Consider the following 13,851-nt stretch of genomic DNA (forward strand, 5'->3'; position numbering starts at 1 on the left):
GGCGGAAAGTGAACCAGCTTGGTGGATCACCGACTCTCCACACTGTATCACCCCAGCAGAAAAGCTCCCTGCTCCAGCCGAGAGGAAGGACAGAGCCTGGCACGGTGCCTGGCTGCTCCCTCTCCTTCTCACTGCCTACAGGGCGAGAACTGACACTGACAGTTCTCTCACCCAACTTCCTCTGTTTTTTCACGTGGCCGGTCATTGGTCAAAAACCACCAGGCTACAGCAAAAGAAAGGAGAGATTATAGGCGTTTCTCAGTCTGCGTTCTTGCCTGTACTCGTGTTCTTGCAGACTTGTGAAACGTCATCAGTCGCAGCCCAAGTACTGCTCCAATTCAAAGTCCGCATCCAGCCAAGTACAGTCCAAATGAACTTGCTCTGCCCGTTCCATTGGGGATGCATTGGGAGGTGACTTGTGTGGACTTTTGATAGCCAGGTATCCCAGAATGCATTTCTCACAGACCAGTGGCAATGGCAGCCATCCTTGGGAGTTTGTACTCCCGAGCCGAACTTGCCAAGTCTGAACTCCCAAGTGCGCAAGTCCGAACTTGGCGTACTTGGAATTGAGAAACACTTTATCAATCAATCATTCAATCAATCAATCTATAATATATATTGGACTGACATTTAAATAAATAAGTACAGAGTGCTCACTTTTAATATTATTTATCTATTTTATTTCATTTTTTATTTATTTATTTTTCCCCACAGCCCAGTCCAGCTAATAAGTGCACATTTTCGATGTGTTGGGCTTTTCGGGACCCGTCGGGCTCAGGTTGATATTGAGTCAAGTCACACCCCAACCACCAAGTATAGAACAGTCCCCAAAGGGCAAAAAACTGTTAAGCAGGACTCTTTCTTTACAATATGAAAACACCAGCTCCGCCATCACACCAGTAGATGTCGACAAAGGCCAGCAAAGGGCTTTGCTGGGTTTGCTGTCTGCTCATGTGGAGGAGGCTGTTTGATATACTAGGTACTGGGCGTTTTTTAAAAAAATAAGGAGGTTCCCATAATTTCATACTATTAATCTCCCCAGTAAAATCTGTCCACATGCATCTGTACTACTTCAGTGTTATTCTAGATTTCATAGAAATATGTGTGATGGGGGAAAACAATGTCTGAGAGGCAGAAAAAGTTTCAAATGGGCCTAGAGGATCCTAACATCTTTATAACAATGAGAGAACGAAACTGAGGGCTGAGCCGACTTTAATGTTTCAATAAACTGCTAAATTAACTTTCACACATTGTCTGAGCGCAGTTTAACACTGTGTGTAATCCCACGTAAAACAATGCTGGCGCACTCAGCACCTCAACACAATTCATTCTCATTTTGTAAAGAACAACGTTTAACTTTTTTTACAGGCTCGAGTTGTGACTCATGTGGTTTGTCAACCTCAAATGGTAATTTTCAGGATATTACACAGCAGAGAGGGGCGGAGAGCTGAGGAGCCTATTTCCTTCAGACTGCCAAGCACACAATGACAGAGTCGGTTCGGTAGAGCAACATGCCAGATACTGGATATTTGATATGGATTTTCTTCTCCTCATGGGGTACGAGTTTTCTTTCTTTCTTTCTTTCTTACTTTCTTTCTTTCTTTCTTTCTTTCTTTCTTTCTTTCCTTCTTTGTCTCATGAAGCATCTCTGATACTTGCAGGAATAATTGCGGGCAGTGTGAGGACTCTACCTCATGTGAAGAAGTACCAAACTGTGATACCTCAGAGGCTGAAGGATTCATCTCTCATCAATGATGCTGCTACACATCAGGTAATACACACCTCACTGTACCATCTTTTAAAATCATTTTCAACTTTATGAACAATGCATTAAAGTCTCCTCTTTGTGTGTGTGTGTGTGTGTGTGTGTGTGTGTGTGTGTGTGTGTAGACATTCCCTGATGTACTCCAGTACTCTTTGACGATTGCAGGGCAAAACTACACACTGCACCTGGAAAAGAACAAGTGAGAAACATTTTTTTTTTTTTGTAGTGTATTTTTTCTGACTGTGCCGGATCATCACATACTCTACTCTCTGTCTCACTGTGTCAATATTATTGACATAAAAAAAAAACTGTGCTCTTTGCAGGGATCTTGTCGGGAAAAACTTCTATGTGACACACTATTCTGATCAGGGCACCCAAGTCACAACTACTCCAGATCTTAGGGTATGTTGCATCCTTTCTCTAGTATTTCTCCAACAATTATCTGATCTCTGTATTCATAATTAGCTTGCATTATAATGAGGTGTATCAGAAACAGATGCCTGTGTTATAAAAATGATATTGTCATAGAGTATAGTAGTCTGGTAATCAGACAGCAGTGCCATTTTGCTCCACTTCATTTTTTTAATCACTGAATAAACCAAAGATGTGGGCGATTCAGAGATCTGGAACCAGGCTAGTGTAACATTACCAATGAATTTCTAACTGTATACGCGTGAACGAATGAAGTACAGGATATCCTGTGTCACCTGCCCGCCCAGTTTCAGTGGTTTTAATGCACTTGCTCTCCTGTGTTTGCTCTTTTCTGTAAAACACAAGTATTATCATTTTATCATCAGTCTAAAGGAAGTCAGCTCTGGACTTTTAAGATAAGAAACAGTGCCGGTAAAATGCAGGTCTTCCTGCAAGTATGCACAGTCGTTCCAAAATACAACAAGTTTTATATTCTTACCAGATAATTTTTTAAACAGTGGCACCCCCTGAAAGCTTTTATAGGGGTGACCAGGTGGGGCCACTGGAAATCTTGGAGTGGCGCATTGAAACAAAGACATTACTGAATTTCAGGAATTTGATTGTTGAAGTGTCCAGGCTAGTTGAAAACTATGCCAGTGCTGGTACAATTACCATTCTGAGGTCCACAATCCTGTTTCAATGTGTTAAGTATCTGCATGTGTGAGGTGATTCATTGTTCTTCAGATAGACTGGATGTTCTTTTCCTGAAAAAGACAAACATGCAGCTTCAAGGAACAGAACGTTTACTGGAAACAAGCCTTCTCAAGTTTATGGGAGACTTACGGGTCCCCATTCATTCAGTTATCTTGAGCTGGGAGTTCAAGGGACCCCTTTGAAAATGGCCATGCCAGTTGTTCCCTTCCCAAAATTTAAGGTGACTTTGGAGCATTACTTAGCCAACACATTCTCATCCCAACTTGTCAAATACTGCCGCTTTGTTAGTGGACATACGTGTGAAAATATGATGCGCTAGGTACGCTCCTGCATCTGTTTTGGACATTCATAGATGGCATGTCAATTGTAACGCCTGTCACATACATTATCTTTTCAAAATACGCTTTTGTTTTCAAGGACATGTTTCTGTTCGTTACATGCATACAGTCTTTTTCAAATTAAACTTATTAAGTAGGTAAAATATTTTGTTTTTAAGTTGATTTCCTTAGGTTTAGGCTACAAAAGCATATGGTTACGTTTAGAAAAAAGCATCATGGTTTGGCTTAGATTCACATGGGAACTGAACTCCTGGGTGAAAGTCCGGAGTATGTTTGACCTGTCCGCCTCCACTCCCACCCACCCTATACAGACTTTGTCGCTCTTTATATAATGGTAGTTGCCAGTGGTGTTACAAACTGCCGCTGACCAGAGCATACCGCACCACCGTGAAGGGTGTCTTTCTACATCCTTGTCTCATGCTGTGATCCATTAACGAAGCAGAGGTATTTGACAAGTTTAGAATGAGAACATGCTGATTTAGCCTCCTTCCTGACAAGCTATGCCAACATGGTTGGCGATTTTAGTTGTTGCCACTGCCTCTAAAACTGACACACCCGGTGCATATCATACCGCCACTAAAGGTGCCCCTCTGCGTCGATCTCTGATGTCGAAATCACTGATAAAGTAGCGGTATTTGACAAGTTTGAAGTGAGAACGGGCTGATTTAGCACACTTTTCTGTCAAGCTCTGTCAACGTGGTTGGTACCAACGGATGCCTTTGGTTATCTAGTTTCACAAGATACCACTATCTGAAACTCTGTTTTTAGATGCTGTGCAACACAAATACCAAAACACATGCAAGCAGTTAAACCTCACCTTCAACACTGTCATCTAAAAACATCATTTTAATCGAAATTTTATGCAATACTTGCTGGTAATTTCTGATTTCAAAATCTAAAATGACATACTTAAACTTAAGTTTCTCAACCATGAAGTTCCTCAATATGAGAGGTGACACCACCCACTGCAATCCTTGAATCAGAGGTGGAAGAGGAATTGACATATAAGGTTTTCATCTGACCATGACACATCCAGTACAACATTAACTTCTGCAAATTAGGCCGTTACTGTTTTTGCACTGTGCTTAAGAATCAAAGTAATTGTGGGCTGAAATCTCTCCTTTGAGTCTGTGACGAATAATGGATGTCTGTTCAGGTTCACTGCTACTATCATGGGCACATTGTGGGAGTCGAGGACTCGTCTGCCAGCATGGGACTGTGCTCAGGAATAAAGTGAGTAATGCTGGATGTCAATTCTTTTTCATCCTCTTTCTCTAATTACAAAAAAGTTATTGTTTCTCAACGTGCCAGATTTAATTTAGCCCGTGGTGATAAAAGACTGTGGGTTTCCCGCTGTGACTCATGACCTGTGTGTGCAATCCAAAGAGAGGATCAGTCTCTTAGCATCCATTTCCTCCATCACGAAGACCATTAAGACTGCATGTAGCTCTGTGTCTGAAAACCTATAACCTAATCAACAAAGGCCATGCAAAGCTGCCTTCTGTCTGCTATATAGGACACGACTGTATCTGTGCAAACTTTAAAGCATGATAAACAAAGACAGGTCTTGTAATCAGTTCAGTTGAGATCTGTTTTAGAGTTAGACATCCTGACGTCTTCTCCTGTGTCCACTCTGAAATTCCTGTTTTGCTCTTCAGGGGGTTTGTGCGTCTCCAGGACCAAATGTACCTTATCGAACCTCTGGCCAGCGGCGAGGCGGGACAGGAGGAAGACAGACAGAGCTCAGAAGCTGACGGTGATGAGGGCCTTCATGCTGTTTACAACTACAAACACCTGAGGAGGAAGAGGAGCTCCTGTTCCCATGGAAACACAACCACTTTCTATGATCACGGAGCTCGTCCGTCTGGACTGTTCCAGCTCGGCAGCCTGGTAAAGACACACAGCGTGTGGACACGTACAGAAATACACCAGGGTTACCAAGCCTGCAGCTGATATCCAATACTTTGTGCTAGATTCTTACATTTCACAATTTTATGCAACACTAGAAAAAAAGAACAGGGATATGAAGTGGATACACAGTTCTTTTATCAGCTTTTTGTTTAAAAAAACACACTTCCATCTTGATAGTTAAAAAATCTAACAATATAAGAGGCAAACAATGAGTTGATTTAATTAAATAATTGCAAAGTTGTTGCACTTCACATTAGCATTCAGTTCAATATAACAAATCATTATACAACAAACAGACTGAACAAAGGGGAAAGTAGACAGGACATCAATAAAATGAGGGTTAGATAACATCAAAAGGCGACTCACTCCACAGGCAGCCAGTGGTTAAACTCGCCTGCTTGAAAGAACGGTAGAGCGGGAAGGCCAATGTCAACTGTGGGCTGAGATATTTTGGACCCATTGCAGGAACTCGAAGACTCATGGGAGCCAAACAGGAGCAGCATTCCATGAATCCACACTGGGCATATCTGGAGATGGGCTGGAGCTCTCTGGATGGGTTCCAGGACTAGATTACACCCCTTCCCCCTCCGATTGATATGGGAATGAGACAGCAGGATAACTCACATGGCAAGGATGTGCATGAGCACCTTGGGAAATACTTGAACCATGAATGTACCAACATATTGTCAGAATGATTTAGCTGAACCGGAACTTGTCACTCAACCTATGCAGCACAGGTTGAGTGCGAGGAGGCAGGAGCCAGCATGATCCTCATGAGGACAGTTCCTCTAACATGGAGGTGCACCCTGGCTTCCATTATGGCTCATCCCAAGGTGCTCATGCACAGCCTTGTGCGAGTTATCCCTCTGTCTCATTCCCGTATCAATCAGAGGGGGAAGGGGTGTAATCTAGTACTGGAACCTATCCAGAAAGCTCCAGCCCTGCTCCAGATATGAGTAGTGTGGATTCATGGAATGCTGCTCCTGTTTGGCTCCTAAAGAAGAGTCTACAACTTCCTACACTGGGTCCAGAACATCTCAGCAAACACTTGACATTGGCCTTCCCGCTGCACCTTTCTTCCAAGCTGGCAAGTTTAACGACTGGCTGCCTGTGGAGTGAGTCGCCTGTGATGTTATGCATCAGCAGGTTCCTCTCTTCCTCTGTTAACTCCAACTCATGCAGAATGACAGGATCTGATGCAGCCTGTTTGAAGACATCATATGCTCCATATCCTGAACTGTCATATATACTCTACAGATAATCTTTCAAACATCTGCAGACAAAGCAAAACAGTTTAATTGTTTAATCTCAACTAATAAGCTGTTGAAATGTTACAAACACTCTGTAAACTGTGGGCGGACTATCGAAGTGTTACCGTCTTTCATGAAGCCCTTTTATAATTGTTTTGAAAGGTGCTGTGTAAAAAAAAAAAAAAAAAAAGTTTCATTATACAAAACCTGTGTCCAACGATAACACACACATTCAGTAATATCTTTCATCTTTTGTGTTATTCAGAAAAGCCGAGCCCAAACCAAAGACCGCACAGGAAAACCCAAGACAGTGGAGCTGGTTGTGGTGGTCGACCACACAGAGGTTTGTCACCATGTTTTCTTTTCTCTGACTGAGCCTGTTGGAAAAGTAGCGTATTAATGATAATGAATTTCCCTTGATTATATTTTATATCTGCGATGCTGTTGATTGTATTTCTAATTTAAGTAATTATTTCTTTTTAGTATAAGAAGTTTGGCAGCAAGAGGACAATAGAGGCCAGAGCACTTGAAATAGCAAACCACGTGGACAAGGTATGTTTGTTTCTTAAAATGATACAACCCTGAAATGCTTTTGCTCAGCACAAAAAAGCACTGATCTCAGGAAAAAATAAGCCAAGATTGTAAGTGTACTAAAGTTCAAATGAGCGAAAAGCTTAATTTTGTATAATTGTGTGCAATTTCTTTTTGGACTAATAAAGCACTCCTTCTACTTTTACCAGTAATTTAGTAATTAAGTGCATTTTCATTGGCGGCTGATAAGACTTTAAGCTTATTTCTTACAATGTAGCAAACCAACGTGTGCGGCACGTCTTCAGCCTTCATTTTCACTCTGAATTTAATACAGAAATCTGTCCTGCTACTATCTGCTCTCAACTGACTGGAATCTGACCAATAAAAGGAAGGGAAAGTTCTCTCACTGTGAAGATCTAACTTTAACTGTGAATCTTCACACCAAAGCTGATATGTTTCACACATATCACACACTCCTTACTGCATACTCTGAGAGAGTAGGGCCAACTGAGTGCCTCATCAGATGGCAGTAGACCCAACAGTGATTTCCTGTGACAGCATTAAAGACAACCTTTGGTTCTGTCATTTGTAGCGTCATGTGTTTGACTCCTTCGCATTCAGAAATTTGACTTGACCTATTTGCTTGGCAATTCATGCAGTTTCAGGTTAATTTCCACTTTCCAGTTTGTGCTAACATGTCGCTCTGTTTCAGCTGTATCGCCCCGTGGGTGTTCGCGTGATGCTGGTCGGTCTGGATATCTGGTCATACAGAGATCAGATACAGGTCAGCAGCAACCCTGAGGTCACCCTCAGTCGCTTCCTCGAGTGGCGTCAGCGGAACCTGCTGCCGAAGACCAAGCACGACAATGCACAGTTCATCACGTAAGACGCAGATGTTTTTAACTCCCCACTAAAAAGGTGATGCCAAGATGATGTGTTGAGCTGTTAGAGCTGGCATCTAAACATTTTTTCTTGTCTTCACTCAGAGGTGTGGATTTTGACGGTTCTACTGTCGGCTTGGCCAACACCAATGCAATGTGCACGTCTAACTCTGGAGCCGTCAACGAGGTAAGATATATATATTTTTAATCAAATGTAACAATATAGAAATTAAAATGAAATATGGGAGTTGCATGATATTAATTTATTCTGTCTACTGCACACACAGGACCATAACCCTAATGCAATAGGAGTGGCCTCTACTATTGCACATGAAATGGGTCACAACCTGGGCTTGTCCCATGACTCTGAAAACTGTGTCTGTGGCACCTTAACATCCAAAAGAGGCTGCATCATGGCTGAAAGTGTTGGGTAATCTCCGTTTCTTACTTGCACATAAACTCCCTCCAAATTTTTTACACTTAATTAATTTTTTCTTTGTTTTTGTGATCTCTTTGCTAGCCTTGTGTATCCAGAGCTGTTCAGCAGCTGCAGTCAGCAGCAGCTCAGCAGGTTCTTGGAGGAGGTCAACCCTGCCTGTCTGCTGGATACGCCCTCGACTAATCGCATCTATGGAGGGCCAGTGTGTGGAAATGCCTTCCTGGAGCCTGGAGAGGAGTGTGACTGTGGCACTGTAGAGGTTTGTGCACGCCATGCTCACACAGGTTGCAGACGCATTATCACACAACCAAAGCAGAAGAAAGGTGATTGTAATATTCTGCACTCCTCTTTCTGTCTCATAGGAGTGCAAGAATCCCTGCTGCAATGCCACGACGTGCAAACTTAACGCTGGAGCCCAGTGTGCAGAGGGGCAGTGCTGCCACAACTGCCAAGTAAGTAATACTCACTATGTCCGCTCTACTGTAGATGAGCGAAGTCACACCGGTACTAATTGTGTTACCATATAGCCAGACACTGTCTGACTCTGCCTTCTGGCTCGTTATGTGTGAGTGTTATTTCAGTAGTCGGTACATCGCCATCTGTGTCTCTCTCCGCTCTGCAGCTGAAAGCGACAGGCAGCGTCTGCCGACCGAAGACAGGAGAGTGTGACCTGGCAGAATACTGCACTGGCTTCTCTGCCACCTGTCCGACTGACGCCTACACCCAGAATGGCCTGTCCTGCAACCGTGGAAAAGGATACTGCTACAACGGACAATGTCCGTCACGGCAGGATCACTGCAAGAGACTTTGGGGACCAGGTAAAACCCCAGTGAAGTACAGTTTGGTGTGGTTGCTCATCAATTCTGATGCATCACAAAGCTTACGTCTGCATCTGTCTTTGTTATGATTCTGTTAAGATGCTGAGCTGGCTCCAGAAGCTTGTTTTGCCAGGCAAGGAAACTGTAGAAGGGCTTTGTTTAGCCCAAAATGTTCAAACCGGTACGTAATCAAAAGCCAAAACAGCCCTATAATCGTGTATATTAACATTGTGGTTTTGTTGGTTTTTGGGATCATTGCCTTTTGATTTTTGCTTACAGAGAACAATCCTGTGGGACGCTTTTCTGCACCGGTGGCTGGGAGTTTCCAGTGACTTCCAGGAAGTCGTTCTACAAAGTAGGAACTGGAGACATATGCAATGAGGCAACGATGAACCCTGAAGACAACTACCCTCCAGATCTGGGCATGGTGCCTACTGGTACCAAGTGTGGCCACAACATGGTAAGACAACTGTTTGCTGTTAGCTGTTAGCTGTTAGCTGTTAGCTGTTAGCGTCAACCAAACTTCCGTGGACTCCAGATCTGTGAACTGTGTCAATGCCTTTCAGGTGTGCTACAATCAACGGTGTCAAGATGTCAAAAACATCAAAGTGTATGGAACAAATGACTGCTCAGCCAAATGCAACAACCACGGGGTGAGAAATATGTTAACCTCAGTGCGTTGTCTCATGATCTGCCCATGGCAAGCCCTATGTTGTTACATCAGAGTGGGAGAGTCAAATGGCAATTATGCGGTTGGGGGTTTAAACACAAGATTAACCACTGTCACATATCATGTGAACTATTTATGTAAAATCAATAGTGCTCTGAGAAGTGATACAGTATCACAAAACGTTATATCACAATACTTACATGTTTCCTTCTACTGATATCCAAACTGACTGTGAGTGTGACCTCTGGCAGGTTTGTAACCATGAGAATAAGTGTCACTGCGACCCCGGTTGGGCCCCACCTTACTGCGATGTGGAGCACTCAGAACTCCCCGAAGGTATTGTACAACTCTTAATATGCTTGACCTTTAATGGCCATGCTTCATACCCGGCTGTTTGTGTCTGTTTCACGTCTGCTCTGCTTGTCACCAAGATTTAATACTTGAAATAGATTTCTCATGGACTCTGAAACAACAGTGCTCTGTTCTGATGAACACTGACTTAATGTAATTCCCCAGTCAGTCAGCACAAATGCAGTAATGATGTTACAGTGCATTCTGTTTCCTGAGCGGGTGACGTACTTTCTTACGTCCTTATCCTTGAGCAATATAAGGGAATATTGTCACAATCAATGTGTGTGTTTGTTTGTGTGTGCAGAGACAGGTCCGAATATAATGATAATTGTGCCCGTGGGTGTTGGCTTACTCCTGCTGTCCGTCTTGGTTATCGGGAGTTTGATGTGTTTCACCAAAAAACGGCGACCCAAAAAGAGGTACAGAAAAAATGTTTTCCTTTCTTTAAATCTCTGTTTGATTAGTTTGTACACTCAGCCACATAGACGAACACTGTCCGTCTTGTCCATCTTTAATTTCAACTTCTGTTTGTGTTTCTTTGTAGACGCTTCCAATCTACCTCAGGACAAACCAACCCGTTGTTTCGGACAAGTGGTGCTCGAGGCAGCCCTCGTATTGGATCCACACACATCAGCCAGCCTACATTTGTGGAGTCTTCAGCCACTCAGGCCTGTAAACCTCTGTCCTCTCCTACCGTCAGACCATACACTGGAGCAGTGAGGCCCAGCAGAGCCGCTCCAGAGGTAAGCGTAGTGATAGATAAACACTGTATGTCTAAGCTTTTTTTGTCTATATCAGACATGATATTTGAATCTGTGGCAACTGTGAAATCATGTCATTGTGGTGATTAGTTTTGGGTGACTGACCTAAATTTGAAGCTACAAAAGCAGCAAACATTTTCCTGCTTAAAGCCACATTTCCACCAAACACTTTTGGTTTAGTCCCCTCAAAACCAGTACATATCTCGTAAACCCTTGATCTGAAAATCTAAATATAGGCAGGGTTGTTAGCAGATGATTGCAGCGTCACTGCTTCTCCCAGCTCTTGTTGCATTTCCTCTTCCAAAAAGAACAGGCTGGAGTGTTACAGTCTCTTTCACAGTCAGCGGAATATTTGGGTTTGTGGTTGAGTCCTTGTACAGCGTGAGGATTGTTTCTTGATCAATGGACTGCTGTGTTTCTAGCTCCACCTTTTAGTATCACATCAGTGTGCTAGGTACCTCAATAAAGGGGTTACAAAAAACAGGACTGAATGGATCTGTTCTGTTGATACCATTCACAACTTTCGACTGAAAGCGCAAAAATAATCGAGACCAAGACTGAAGCAGCCTGTTTGGTGGAAATGAGGCTTTAGTGTCCCTGAGCCACACACTGACAACCAATGAGCTCTGGTGATGCTTTCCTAAATTCATAATGAAGCCATTATTGTAATCAAGCTGCAAAACCCAGAAAAGATTATGGTTAAAAAGACTAATCAAGCTTCTCTCATCTCTGCTTTCATCCCTTACAGCCACCTAAGAAAGTGTCAGCTCTACCGCAGCCTTCAGTGATTCAGCAGGTAATCTGAGCTACTGTTTTGTCTTCATTTCAATGTAGAGTTGTTTATTTGTAGTGTTGCTGATGTTATTGTTTAGATGTCTAGTGCTTCGACCACTAAATAAATGTTTGTCTTTAGGTTATGAGGCCGTTCATGCAGCCTGTTTCAAGCAAGCCAGTCTACACTGAGGTAAAACTGCATACAGATATGTCTCATTTTCTTTTTAAGGACACTATTTGCTTTGTTAAAGTGAGTGTTAATGGTTGTTTTTTTGTCTCTTGTTGTTAGACTAAGCCTCTACCTCCATCCAGACCTCTGCCACCACTTACAACAAAACCTGTAAGTGACATTACTTTCTACCTACAGTTTTCATATGTTTGCAATCACACATTTAACTGGTCTTTGCCACGTCTGAAATGTGAACATCTGCTCTCTTAAGATCACAAAGCCAAAGCCTCCGATGCCTCCAGCGAAGCCGAAGCCCTCCGCAGTCCAGTCTCCACTGCCACACACTCAGCTGGTAAGTATTCAGTCAGCAGCAGAGTCAACCACACTTTCCTAAATCCTCCAAAGCCTGGCAGTTGGTATTCAGACATTCCTAATGTCATTCAAGGCATTCACGTTTATAAAGACGTCTGTGGTTTTGGACATTGTCCCAACATAGCAGTGTAATGAACAAGCAGTGGCTCAGTGTTTGCGAGTTAGCGAGCACATAAACTTCTCCGGGCCACTGCTGAATACCCTAACTAAATAAAGCTTATCAGTTGTGTGTTTTTTAACAGCATTTGTTTTTCTAGCTTGCAGGGAGATCCGCCCTGATGCCCCCCACCAGGCCCAGATGACAGAGGGAACAATTCAGCTTCATGTAAACACTGAGATCCTCTAACAGAGGACACTGTCCCACCTAAGAAGGACCAAGAAATCCTCTCAGGAGACGCTCGTCTGCTTTAAAGTGGAAACAAGATCCACTGATGGATCAGCAACAATAAGTGACAGAGCTTTTCTGTCAGTTATGGTCTCCCTGAGGATTACCGCCGTCTGTGTCTTGCTTATGTAAGCCTTCAGTATGTTGATGACAACCTGAAGCTGTGATTGACAGACTCAACTTCTGTGCTTTCTAAATGACAAATGGCTACGCTGCCACGATCATGTTTTTTTTTTCTTTTTAAGGGAAATGTCTCTCTGCCTTGATCCTTGGATATGTGAAGACTTTAAGAGGCAATTGCACTATCGATGCTGTAACTGTTTTACTAAATGTTACGATTCCCTCACATGGGTTTTGGTACTGCTTTTCTAAGAAATAATGTTGTTAAGGGATTTTAAAATGTGGCACCAACGTGGGCACTTTATAGATTGTTTTAATTAAGGATGACAGCAGTTGTGACTTTTTTTATACTAACCTAGGTATGCTTGATTTTGTGAGACTGAATTATTACATGATGCTGTTTTGTTTTAAGTGTTGACTTGATACATGTTGATTGTAATTGTTCAAGAGATTTTATATTGCATATTCTATGCAGCAGACTTTCACTCATAACGCCAATGATTGTGGTCTTTCCTTAGTGACTGTTCTTTACTTATCAAAGGAGGTTTTTTTACCCTCCCTGAGGCTACAAATATTTGTCCTTGAGCCTCCCTGAGTGACTGGCGGAAAATGTATGACCCTCCCTCCACCAAAAATTAGTTATAAGATTTTTTAAAATTTGCTCTTAGATGTTTGAAAGTTAAAAGTTAGACTTTGAAACCTGGAGTTGAAAAAACGCCTCAGTTTTTTACTCTTGTCGTACACATTTTTTAATTAAATTTTACATGAGACATATAGAATAAAGCGATTTTGATGAAATATGACTATTTTAAGCTTAGATTTGTTTTTTGACGTGTTCAAGGACAGTTGGATATTTGAAAATCCAATGATAATTTGGGTTTTTACAGTTTCTGGCTATGATAAATGGTGACATTTTGGCAATTTTTAAAGGAAGCATGCCTTCCAAACGAAGGCGGATTGTTTTCGCGTATTTTATTTCGATTTTTAAAGAAAACATGCCTTCTGTGTGTTTGCAAGATAACCTTCTAAACACGCCTTCCAAACCCAAGGCATATTTTCTTTAAAAATTATTAGTTAAATAAATCCAAAATACAGCCATTTAAAGTTAATATAACCCTACCATCAACCACCCCTCCCCCCCCATAAGTAACGAACAGTCTCTTACAGTGAGGATTCTGCCTTGATTTTTCC

General features: G+C 42.4%; 1 protein-coding gene across 1 annotated transcript; it reads left to right on the forward strand.

The window, feature by feature from the left end:
- Positions 1 to 1,419: 1,419 nt before the first annotated feature.
- adam8a (ADAM metallopeptidase domain 8a) lies at positions 1,420 to 13,789 on the forward strand. Its single transcript, XM_033612772.2, has 25 exons — positions 1,420 to 1,557; positions 1,662 to 1,771; positions 1,891 to 1,964; positions 2,089 to 2,167; positions 4,385 to 4,461; positions 4,887 to 5,118; positions 6,655 to 6,732; positions 6,873 to 6,941; positions 7,633 to 7,802; positions 7,907 to 7,988; positions 8,089 to 8,231; positions 8,322 to 8,499; positions 8,603 to 8,692; positions 8,863 to 9,058; positions 9,158 to 9,239; positions 9,338 to 9,518; positions 9,625 to 9,711; positions 9,980 to 10,064; positions 10,384 to 10,498; positions 10,624 to 10,822; positions 11,589 to 11,636; positions 11,754 to 11,804; positions 11,904 to 11,954; positions 12,055 to 12,135; positions 12,413 to 13,789. The coding sequence occupies exons 1-25, from the start codon at positions 1,512 to 1,514 to the stop codon at positions 12,455 to 12,457; spliced, it is 2,649 nt and encodes an 882-aa protein (XP_033468663.1). The 5' UTR covers positions 1,420 to 1,511; the 3' UTR covers positions 12,458 to 13,789.
- The last annotated feature ends 62 nt before the right edge of the window (positions 13,790 to 13,851 follow it).

Source organism: Epinephelus lanceolatus, chromosome 17 (assembly GCF_041903045.1).
Source record: "Epinephelus lanceolatus isolate andai-2023 chromosome 17, ASM4190304v1, whole genome shotgun sequence".
Classification (NCBI taxonomy): Eukaryota; Metazoa; Chordata; class Actinopteri; order Perciformes; family Serranidae; genus Epinephelus; species Epinephelus lanceolatus.

What these genes read in the sequence shown, in the direction of transcription:
- adam8a (XM_033612772.2), top strand. Translation starts at nt 1,512, where the DNA reads ATGCCAGATACTGGATATTTGATATGGATTTTCTTCTCCTCATGGG. An exon ending in GGACTGTGCTCAGGAATAAA is followed by an intron (nt 4,462 to 4,886) that starts GTGAGTAATGCT and finishes TTTGCTCTTCAG; the next exon opens with GGGGTTTGTGCGTCTCCAGG. An exon ending in GCAAGCCAGTCTACACTGAG is followed by an intron (nt 11,805 to 11,903) that starts GTAAAACTGCAT and finishes TCTTGTTGTTAG; the next exon opens with ACTAAGCCTCTACCTCCATC.